This window comes from Pterocles gutturalis, unplaced genomic scaffold (assembly GCF_000699245.1).
Source record: "Pterocles gutturalis isolate BGI_N339 unplaced genomic scaffold, ASM69924v1 scaffold8275, whole genome shotgun sequence".
Classification (NCBI taxonomy): domain Eukaryota; kingdom Metazoa; phylum Chordata; class Aves; order Pterocliformes; family Pteroclidae; genus Pterocles; species Pterocles gutturalis.
This window is the reverse complement of record NW_010143341.1, coordinates 3498-14862: the sequence shown is the minus strand read 5'-3', so window position 1 is coordinate 14862 and position 11365 is coordinate 3498. Positions and strand designations below refer to the sequence as shown.

At 43.1% G+C, this 11365-nt stretch overlaps 1 protein-coding gene across 1 annotated transcript in view; it reads right to left on the bottom strand.

Moving 5' to 3' along the window:
* Positions 1–1133: 1133 nt before the first annotated feature.
* The window catches only part of LOC104469949 (dnaJ homolog subfamily C member 5-like), a 10959-nt gene continuing 727 nt past the window's right edge, over positions 1134–11365 (bottom strand). The window contains exons 2-3 of the mRNA XM_010084697.1: positions 6925–7099; positions 1134–1228 (exon numbers count right to left, since the gene is read on the bottom strand). Coding sequence (XP_010082999.1) covers positions 1134–1228; positions 6925–7099 — 270 coding nt within the window. The remainder of the gene's footprint in view (positions 1229–6924; positions 7100–11365) is intronic.

Here is an 11365-nt window from a genome sequence, read left to right as displayed (position 1 = left end):
CCGTGCCTGGGGCAGAGGGGAGGACCCAGGCTCACCCTGATGAGCCAGGCTGTGAGGAGGATGGTTGCTCCTCTGCCGCTTGCCTGCCCTGCCAAGTCCTTGCTGCTCCTGCAGCCCCAGTGCCAATGCCGGTGTGATGGCTCCTAGCCCAGTGCCAGCAGGGCAGCAGGGCCAGCAGCCACGAGCACGGTGGAATAAGCAAGCCAGCAGAAAGCTGTTGGCTGGTGACCAATTTCCAGCGCATTGCAGCTGCAGCCAGAGAAGCCAAGGCCACCCAGCACGGGTGGCAGGCCTGTCCAGGCAGCTCCCAGAGGAGCTTTGCCACGGGGCTGTCACCAGCTATTGGAAGAGGAGAGAGGTTCTGGGCAGCCCAGGGCCAGCCTTCCCCTCCACAGGGTGTTTGCCCACCGTCTCCTGGGTTCGCAACTTGCACAGGGGAGGACACAGAGCCTACGTGTTCTTCTGGTGCTGAATGAGGCTCCCGGATTTGGAGTAACCTGCGTTGTAACCACCAACAGAATAATCCCTGAGCACGTTGTCCTGGCTCAGGTTTATAATAGCCAAGGCTGTGCCCAGCAAGCCACTAGCTGCTTTCCAAAGAGCCTTTATTCTCTGAGAAGGACAATCCTGTCTGTCTTGCCACTGACATTCCCTCTGAGATCTGCTAAAGAGCATTTCCAGGGCTCCCTCACAGGAATGTTTCCCGTCCAGAAAAACTGCTGCATGTGGGGACCATTCTCAGGACACGGAGAGACAGAGCCCCTGTGTCCAGAAAGGGACTCGGGGCTGTGCCTGGGAGGTGAAAGCCCAGCTGAGGGCAGGGAGGAGAGCAACTATACCAAAGGGAGTATTATTAGAGGAAAGACCAAGCCGAGCTGGGCAGTTTGAAGCTGTGAGAGACCAGCGTGCTGGTCTGTAGAGCTCTGTACTGGCCATAGGTATCTCCCTGAAGAGTGTAGATATCAACCTGTCAGAAGTGGAAGAAAGGGAGATTCTGCCTTGATAGGAAATTACTCTCAGCTTACTCTTGATTAGCTTAAAGACAACAACAAATATAGGCTGCAGAGCTTGTAGCATGTTTTTTCTCACTGTGACACTCAGTGGGAAGCACCAACAGGTCATGTTTGCCTGCTCTAGGTGTCTGTGCGGTAGCTCCGGTGGCTGTCCCCTATTAGCTGTGTCTTCTCGGTTGCGTTGGTCGGCTGAAGCATGATAGGTGTTTCTCCATCTGAATTGCAGAGGAAGACAAAATATACTTTAAGAATCCTTTATTTGCTACCAATGCCAGACTTCTTGTTAGCATCACGTTTCATGTGCTGTTGTGGGTATGGCTTAACCTTGGCTTCACAGGCAGCTGTGTGTGTACTGAAGAGGTGGCAATGCCCACACCGAGTTTACAAATGCTCTTACTCCTTGTCCATGTGTAATGGCAGATTTCTGGGTGATTATTGCTGTTGTTATTAAAGTGGACATCAGCTGTACCTGCTGCTTGGCAGAAATTGCAAGATAAGGGTCCCTGCCTGTTCCAGTTGCAAGTGCTTGTTCCTGCAGATGTCTGAATATAATGAGTGCTGTTGTGACTCAGCAAGCTAACCTTGACTTTTCTCACATTTACGAGAATGGGCCAGAAATTAGTCTTGAAGAAGGCAAAGTTAACAGTAAAGAAAGAAGAGAGTTAAAAGGGAAAAAATATGTGAGCAGCAACATACTTGAGAGGGAAGAAATCATATATATCCTGAAAACCAGCTAGTTAAACAAAAATGTTACATTTCATTTTGAAGTCTTATGTAAATATATTTAAAATAGGATTTTGAGAATTACTGTTTTAATGAGTTTGGAACTGCCAAAACCTCATATTATCACTACATAAATCCTTACTGCTTTGTACTTTCTTATTCCATGCAGTTATGTGTTTGGTTTCCCAGTATGTCTGTAAAAAATGCATTTGTTGTAAAGTGGAGGAAGGTGAAATCCTTACAGAGTTCCCTGATGGCTGTTGTGTTCCCTCTGATAATGAGCAAGGTTTGTCTGCCCTTCTCCTGGGCCTCTTTCCAATCCACTGTTTTGCAGGGGGGGAGGAGGGGACTCCAGACTCAGATACTGGCTTTTAAACGTTCTGCCATCTCAGTGAAGTGTTTTCATACGAAAAATTTTGGACTATCTATGTCTTAACACTAGCACAGCCTTCATAGTAATTGAATACAAATGATGACTTTTTTTTTGCCGAATGACCGAATGTTCAGAAAAAATCTCATCTGACATTTCTTTCTGTTTACATGGCAGTTGATGGGATGAATCATGGGCAAAAGATGTAATGTACAGAAGTAACTTAACCCAGAGCAGGAATCTAATTGCATGCCATACGGCTTCCCCTCAGTGGGGGTAGAACAACTTTGACTCTGTCAAGGTGAAAGGGAAGAATAATTAAATGCCAAGCAGCATCTCTGTATGGGCAATTCTGTATTTAGACACAAGGTCAAAGACAGCCATGTTTCATAACTTCTAAAAGTATATGAGTAATTAATGCTTAGAGCTCAGCTCGGGCTCAGATTAGTTTGGCAGATCCAATCCATTTTTAAATTATTGCGTATCTTCTAGATTTCTGAGCAGCACTGCCTCCCACCCTCTGCTGCCTCCAAGTTGTTCATTTTATGGAAGATCGTTGATGGAGGGCAGAGACTAGCAGTTCATTTTGCTGTGATACCCAGATGTGCAACAAGAGAATAGGACCCACTGCAAATCTGTCGCATTGCTTTCAGCTGATCTGCAGACAGTTCTGAGCTGACGCCTTCACCAAGTATTGTGCTGCCTGCACCCTTCTAAAATTTATGATGTTTTTTATCAGAACAGGGGCTCATGGTATAATAAAGTGTACAAATATAGCCTGCTAATGCAGAGCTGCAGAATGGAGGTGCGGCAGAATTCACAGCTTAAACTGTTTTCTATAGATAGCTCTTGCTCACTGTTCGCCTACATTGGCATCATATGGAGTGTGGAGGAGACAATGAAGTGCTAAAAACTTACTGCTTCTGAGTTGGGAAAGTATTTCGTTATTCAGGTTCTTTTTTCTTTTTATTCAGGTTCTTTTTTCTTTTTATTTTTGTTTTGGTTTGGTTTGGTTTTTTGTTTTTTTCTCCCAGATCACATTTTCTGTAAAATGAAAGTTGGTCTAGAAATGCCTTGCTTTGTTCTTACAATGATAACCAAACAGGAGAGGAGAACAAACACACCAAACATCTTCAGGGCGTCACTACACCCTGAAGTACCGAGGCAATCCAGATTCCAACCCACCTCCTGTGGGACCACAAAAGTCAACAAAAGGTTTGCCGTTGAGCGCAGAAGCAAAATCTGGCAACCTGTATCATGTGTGTGAGTGAAAGCAATGAGCTGTTCACATGTCCATGCTGCAGAGGAGCAAGTGATAACTTCCCTCTGCCAGTGTATTTCACAGGTCACCCATAAAATCATGTGATACCACAGATTACCCTTCTTTACACTTTTTTAATGTAATCTTTGATCTGAAACGCTAAAAACTGTCATGTTTTAAATGTAGCAATCCAAATATAATTTTTTTTTTTTTTGGTCTTCCATTGTATGTTAGGCCACAGTCCTGTGGCATAAATCAATAGTCATGAGGAGAAATCACTGTAACCTAAGTACAGGCCAGGTCTTGCAAATCCCTAAGGTCCTTCAGTTCTGATGGCAATGCTACCCATGGAAGTAGATGTTGTAAATTGCATCTCTCACAGCAGACATACAACTAGCTGAGCACTGGAACTACTCAAATAAATTTAAACAAAACTTTCTTCTAGAGGAATATGCCATTTCATCAGAATTGAAGGCTTTGACAGGATTGTGTAGTTTCCAGTGACAACTCATTTTTCTTTTACATTTTAGGAAATGGATCACTGAATTTTTGGCCTCATACTTTTTTCACTAACAAATATGTTTTATGGTATGTTAACTTGAGGAATGTGAAATCAACTGTACGATACTTTGATTTTGTTACGGAGAAGTGTGGGGGACTCTGAAAATTATTACTGTTGTGCTAACTCAAAAGATGAAGTCTAAATCTCGACTCCCACAATATGCATATTGCCTCTTCTGCACAGTATGGCAGTCTCCAAGCAGCTCCTGCTGAGAGCAGCAACAACTGGTGGAGACTTGCTCTCAGAGGTTTTTAGCATCAGGAACGGTAATGTTTCATCGATGTTGCATTCCTTAGAAAAGCAATGACTGACTACAAAATATTTGGATAAAGTATGGCCTTCACTTGAGAATCTACATTTTGACCTTAGTAAAAAAGCTCTGGCTAGCAATAATATACATACTGGGGACAGCAGGAAGCAAAGAAATTAATTACCAGCTAGAAAGCTCAGTCTGTGGGCAGAGGGCATGTGAAGAATTTGGATCTTAATAGGATTTCCTCTTTCACAATGAAATCTGCTGCAGGAGTGATTACAGTTTGTTTCTGAATTACCTACAGGAGCATTTCTATTATTTACATAAAGTAAGACACGAGTATTCATTTCTATGGCCAAACATTTGAAAATGTCTGGTGGAAAAGCCCGATCTTTGTTATTCTTAGTACGCTGTATCTTTTTGGTCAGCATCCCTAAAATTGGGGGGAGGGGGGAAATACGGAGGGAAGAAGTGCCGTTTGAGATGGTTATCGTTCATTTGTCTAAATGCAGTGTTCAATATTTTCCTTTCAGCTGCAGAAAAGATGCTTCCATTATCCTCTGTCATGACATTTTTACTTTTATTCCTGATATGTTGCTCTCTTTTAATCTAATTTTAAAATATAGAGCTGTACTCTATGGAAGCAAGCTGGTTTTGACTGGTAGGAAAATCTAGCAAGACAGAAGAGAAGGGTAGGGAAGGTAGAATCATCTGGTTTTCTCCAGGCCCCACCTATATACTTAATATTGTCTTCAAAATACTTTAAACACATAATTCCATGTTCAATTAATTTTTCACACTGGTACTTTGCCAAACATTTAAAATTATTTTTTTTTAAATTGATATCTCACTGAGACTTGGTGGGAGCAAAGGGATGGGAAGATGGCTTAAAATTACTGAATACCAATAAATACCACTTGTGACAGAAGGAGGGAGAAATTTTTTTTCTACCACTGGTGAATTTTGTGCTGGATTTTGAGAGAGAGCAAAATACCTGCCAAATTACAAAAAAAGTCAGAATGAAAAAAATTCTAATCCTTCAAAGTTCCGTTTTCATATTTCAAACTTGGCTTTGGTGTCATAGACCCATAAATATGAAGACCCATTTTAGATTTGCACTTTCCAGGTGCCTAATGTCATAGAATATATTACATTTATTTCAAATAATGCATTGTGGTTATAAAGTTTTCGCTCATACTTTTTGCTGCCTTTGCAGAGACTGATAAGGTATGATCAATTTTTAAGCTGACTATTTACCTTGATATGCCTCTAGGCAAAACCCATTTAAAAACACCACCACACGCTGGCATATCAGTTATATAAATAGCATTTGTTTCAACTACTACAACTGTTTTGTTACATATTTATGGAAGGGTAAATTTGTGTGAAAAGTTGGGGGAAAAAAAAATCTTCCTGCTAAAGGAACATGACATTTGCAATCTGGCAGTGCTAATTTAAGCATAATAAATGTAAGAATATAACAGCGTAAGACCTTCCACAACAATGGAAAAGAAAAAGAGTGAGCTGACTGCTTAGGTCCTTCTTCATAAAAGTGTGTAATCCTAATCATAGTTTATATAAATTTGCAACTGAGACGTGGCCTATTACCCTGATACCTTGGCCTCTTATTGCTGGAGCAAGGATCATTGCCTCTCTCAGCTTGTCCTGCAAGTGTCCAGATCTAACCAGTCTGAGATGCTTCTGTTTCCCCTGAAGATGAAGGCACAACTCTGCCCCACTTCAGCAGATTAGGACAGGGCTTTTTGTTCAAAATACATAACCCACTCTAGTGTCAAATTAGGAAATCACCACCATCATCTTTTGGTCTAGCCAAAACCTGAGTGTGCAGCCAGGGGGTGTAGCAAAGCTGAGAAAAGAGGGTCACCTGCAGCAAAGGGGATCCCGCTGTCCCTGGCCCGTGTTCCTGGCTGGGGCACTCTTGCTCCTTTCTTTGAGCTGGCATTAGCACTTGGCATGCCCCACTGTGAGGCATGGCAGGGGGTTAAACAGGCACATTTTTGAGAGGATCAGTTTTCACTTGGATTGTATCCAAGATCTGCCTCCTTGTTGGGCAGCACAGTTGCTATTGCCAGCGCAGAAGACAGTGAGCAGCTTGGGGGCTGGATGGGAGAGGGGCAGGATGGCAGCAGCTCTCGTGCAAACTCTCTTAGGTTACTCTGCAACCTCACTGTTGGAAGCTCTGCATCTTTTCCTGAAGCCTTTTCTTAAATGGGTACAGTCGGCCCATCACAGTCGGCAATAAATTTTACATTAATAAAAATCAAACAGACGCTTATTCAGGCAGATCAGATAAGGCAAGCATCAGTACAGGCAGGGCATAATCTGTAAATTCAGGATCTAGGATATGAAGCAATGTGGGCATGGGGACTAGAGGGGGAACATCTTCTCTTAAGATAAGCCCTGAGACTTTTTTCATGTGCTTCATAAGTGATACAGAAGGTAATTAATTGATAGTGCCATAAGTTTAGTTTTTCAGTTACTTTTTTCATGTGCTTCATAAGTGATACAGGAGGTAATTAATTGTTAGTGCCATAAGTTTAGTTTTTCAGTTGACACGCAGCTTGGGAAGTTCATCAGGTTGTGGTGTTACCTGGAGTGAATTGTCCTGTCTCCTCTGGTGTCTGGAAGCAGCCTCAGCATTGTGAGCAGAACATCTGGCCTACAGGCTTTAAAGATTGTTTTGAACAGTTTTGCCACACAGTGAGCCCCTCTAATACACACCTCTTTCCATGTCGTTTTTGATTTGCTCTTCCAAATCTTCTGGAGACACACAAAACTCATGCTCTTCCCCTTCGGGTGCTTTGGGTTTACACTTTCCACAGCAGCAGTTGAAGCAGCAGCAGAGGCAGCAGCAGAGGTAGCAGCCCGTCAGCAGGCCGCAGACTGCAAACAGGCCCTGGGTTAAACACAGCAGGAGGAAAACCCCATGAGCAATGACCTTCCTGAAACTTGTGGCAGCCTCTTACAGCTGAAGGCAGATCACCAGAGGAACTCGGGTTCCCAAGTGCTTGGCACTCAGAGGAGTCCAGCCACTGGCCTTGTGCCTAAACAAGGACCAGATCTTCCAAAGTCCTCCTCACTTGCCACTCAGGACCACGGCCACAAAGAAGACACCAACCACCAGGCCCCCGCATGCTCAACATTTGAAAGTCTGTCTTCAGCTGATGGCCCTTGGAACAAACTTCCAGGCAGTATGCAAAACCCCACCTACCTTAAAATGACTCATTTCCATCTTAAAAATGACTCATTTGCCCAAGATTTTTTCTGCAAACACTTATTTACTGGTAGGTTCTTGTCAATAACAAAGCTGAGAGAAAAATAAGCAGAGACTCAGATGCATCCCACATTAATTTGGGCACAGAACTAAGGCATCCAAATTAGGACTGTAGCACCCGTGGGCTCCCCACATAGTCAATGGGAAGTTAAAAGCCCTTCCGGAGAGTGACTCAGGCCCAGGAGGATTTGAATTACCTGTTGGGGCTCTCTCTCTCTCCCCCCTGAAACCTGTGTAGGATCACACAGGTGACAACTCCTGAGTTAGACTACTGAAGCTGTGGTTTCTTGATTTGGGGACTCAGGTGGCAAGATGTTCCCACCTGCACGACCCTCTGCTCACTCCTGTCCTGTGGCACAAAGTGCCGCGGCTTTGACAGAGCCAGCACAACTGCCTGTGGCAAGACCAGAGATCTCAGCCAAATTCAGCAGCCATAAAACTTCAATTTACAGAGCTTTTCTTCCTCCAGACGAGCTCACTGCCTGCATTCACAGCACAGCTCCACAGCTACTTGTGTTGGGGGCTGCGTGCCGTGTTGCGGCAGTGGGGTAGGAGCTGCGGGAGGGGAGCCCTTGGGCTAGTATTGGCGCCCCATGCTCCAGGGTGCAAGATGGCAGCCTGACTCCTGACCCGGGGCAGATCCAGGCCTGCACCGCAATGCTTCTGGTAAAGGAGAAACCTCCATGTCTCTTCATGGACATAGTGGTGTAAGAGCAAAGGAAAGCCAGTGGCATTGCTGAAAAGAGAATCAAAACTGATATGTGGAAAGCGTTTGTAGAGCCAGCACAACTTTGTGGCCACCAGGTATATATGAGTGGGAGGTATAGCCAGGCTTTAGCATTATGGTTATACAGTCTGCCCTTTACTAACTATTTGTTATATTCATAAGACATGCCATTGAAGAAGAAAGTAAGCACAAACATCAGAATATTGTCAAACTTTGACAATGAAGCTATGTAAATAACACTCAGTTATGTATGCACGTCTCAGGCAGTGTTAACAAGGGCTGACTGGAGCATCTTTGGAGATAATATTTAGATACCTAATATTAATATAGGCACATATCAAGAGTGAGTGAGGTGCTTTTAAATGAAAAGGAGTCTGACTTTTTGTTTTAAAATGTTTTCCTTCCAATGGACACCTGAAACTGTTATAAATCCTGCAACCCCTAAGTTATCTGGCTGTTTATCATTTATGTCATAGAGGAGAATAAATCACCTCACTGGACAGAATGAAAAAAAAACCCAGAATAAAAGCTTATAGATTAAAAAATATACTTGAATTCCTTCATCATACCTGAAATGTTTCAAGATTTCTTGTGCTTATGTTAATGTAGTTGGTAAATCAGGAATCAGTTTATTGACGTGATCAATAAACTCTCTTCATGGTAGAGGGAGAATTATCGTTTTTTGCTAAAACAGTTAAACAAACAAGCTCTATGTCTGGCAGTGGAGAAGCAGTTAAAGTTCCCACACCCATGTTATTATGTTCCCAGTTTAATATGCCTGGTGAAAAGTCTGGCACTCCAAAAAAATTGTAATTTTCACCTTGCATTTCCCCTTTCATTTGAGTTTTCATACTTCCAATAATACACCTCCTCACAATTGTCAGATTTTCTGAGTATGAGTGTGATACGGAAGAGGATTTACCAGGAATGTTCATAGTTCAAGAGGAAGATAACAAGTGAAAGCTGTGGTCCCTACTGTCTTCCACCAGAAGAGAGGAAATTAGGGGTCCAGGGGTCATCTGCAGGTGATGCCTTGGACTCAAATAGTATGGTGGTTAATATAAAAATCTGAAACTAACCCACCATTTGTGCATGAGTTAAAAAGAGATGAGGAAGAGTGAGCTCAGCTTGCAAAAAAACCCACTTTGGTAGTCTGTTTATGCTTTGGAGGTGGCAAGATTTGGGGTTGGGAGAGGGATAGATAGACCACCTGTGACAATCCTCAAATTAGTTCATATGCGTATTTTGGTTTTTTTTTTCATAGAATTCTTGAAAAACAGGAAGCAGTGATTACTTTTGCTAGGATATTCAGTATATCTTGTCTCACCTCTGGGATACAGTTCCCTTGAAATAATCTGCACATTCCTCCTTTAGCTGTTAGGGATTTACAGCTTCCCTCTGTACTACTGTCCACTGTTCACTTTTTGAGTCAAAGCCACAGCACTTATTTCTGTTCCTGATTTTCTAACCACAGAAGATTTTACACTTCATAAAATCTCCATTAAAGACTGTTAAGCAGAAGATGAAATAAAAGCTAAAAAAGTGGCAAACAGTGTGGAAAACTTTGTTTAGCAAGGCTATTAAGGGAGTCAATACTGCTCTCTCAGCTCTAAGGCAATGCTTCTGGCATCTGAACCGTGACAAAGAGGCTGAAGGAGAGGGTGGACAACAAAGAAAAGAGGGAATGATCCAGCAGGAGAAGACAGTGGCTGTGGTGGGGAGTCCAGCCTGCAGCAGGAGTCAGCTACAGCAGCTGCTGGCAGGCAGCCTCCAGCCTGCTTCTGAGGGTGCAACTGCACCTTTGCGCATCCATTAGTTTCATTCACTGTTCTGCATTTGAACAGCTTCCATCTCATCCTGATTCAGCAGACAAATTATGGCTTCTCAGACTCACAAGTTGTCCAAGTGACCAGTTTGAAAAGGTATTGCAGGACAGTGAAGCACTGGCCTGATCCGTCTGAATGTAGGAATCCATGTTCCATGGTTCTTAGATCAAAGCTGTCAGTGTGATTGCCTCACACACTACAGATCATTTTCGTACGTATTATACCAGAGTCCTTGCTTTGTTGTGCTCCTATTGCTGGAAATAGATGGGGACAGCATGGATTTTGCACATTTGCAATTCTGTTGGTTTTTTACATTTCTGTAACATTTCAATATTTGCTAAAACACTTGAATCTGACACACGCAAACAGTGACTTAAGAGAACACATGAACACAACTCCTTTATGACTAGAACAGCCGACTATGTGTTTCTCCCTAAGCAATATGCCGGTTTTTGATTTATCATTCTCTTCCTTTCCTACTGTCTTCCTCCACTCCACCCTTATCACCTTTTCTTCCTCTTCCTTTCACTCACCCCCTCACTGGGTGCATATATGACACCATAATCACAGAGTGTTATGTATTAGTATTGCTTGCTTACGCTGTGTGCTATATAAAGCAAAGAACACAGCTAAATTTGTACTGTAACAACTTATTAACTGGTTGTTACATAAGTGGGACTTCTTGTTTTTGAACAATGAGTCATTTTTATATAGTCATTACTGAAAAGAAAGTAAAAATTAACCTGGAGCACTAGATTAAAATCTAATTAATGTCTGAAAGTGTTACAAAACATACACTCTATTTAACTATTTACCAAGTTAAAAGGAAAAAGAAAACATTCTCTATTAGCACTATTCTGAGCTGATGTTAGAATCATAGAATCATAGAATCTTAGAATCATAGAATGGTTTGGGTTGGAAGGGACCTTAAAGACCGTTGAGTTCCAACTCCCCTGCCACGGCCAGAGACACCTTCCACTAGCCCAGATGGCTCAAAACCCCATCCAGCCTGGCCTTGAACACCTCTAGGGATGGGGCATCCACAGGTTCTCTGGGCAACCTGTTCCGGTGCCTCACCACCCTCACAGTCAGAAATTTCTTCCTAAAATCTCTAATCTAAATCTACCCTCTTTCAGCTTAACACTGTTACCTCTTGTCCTCTCCCTGCACCCCCTGATCAAGAGTCCTCCTCATCTCTCCTGTAGCCCCCTTTAAGTACTGGAAGGCTGCTATAAGGTCTCCCTGGAGCCTTCTCTTCTCCAGGCTGAACAACTCCACCTCTCTCAGCCTGTCCTCGTACGGGAGGTGCTCCAACCCTCTGACCATCTTCGTGAC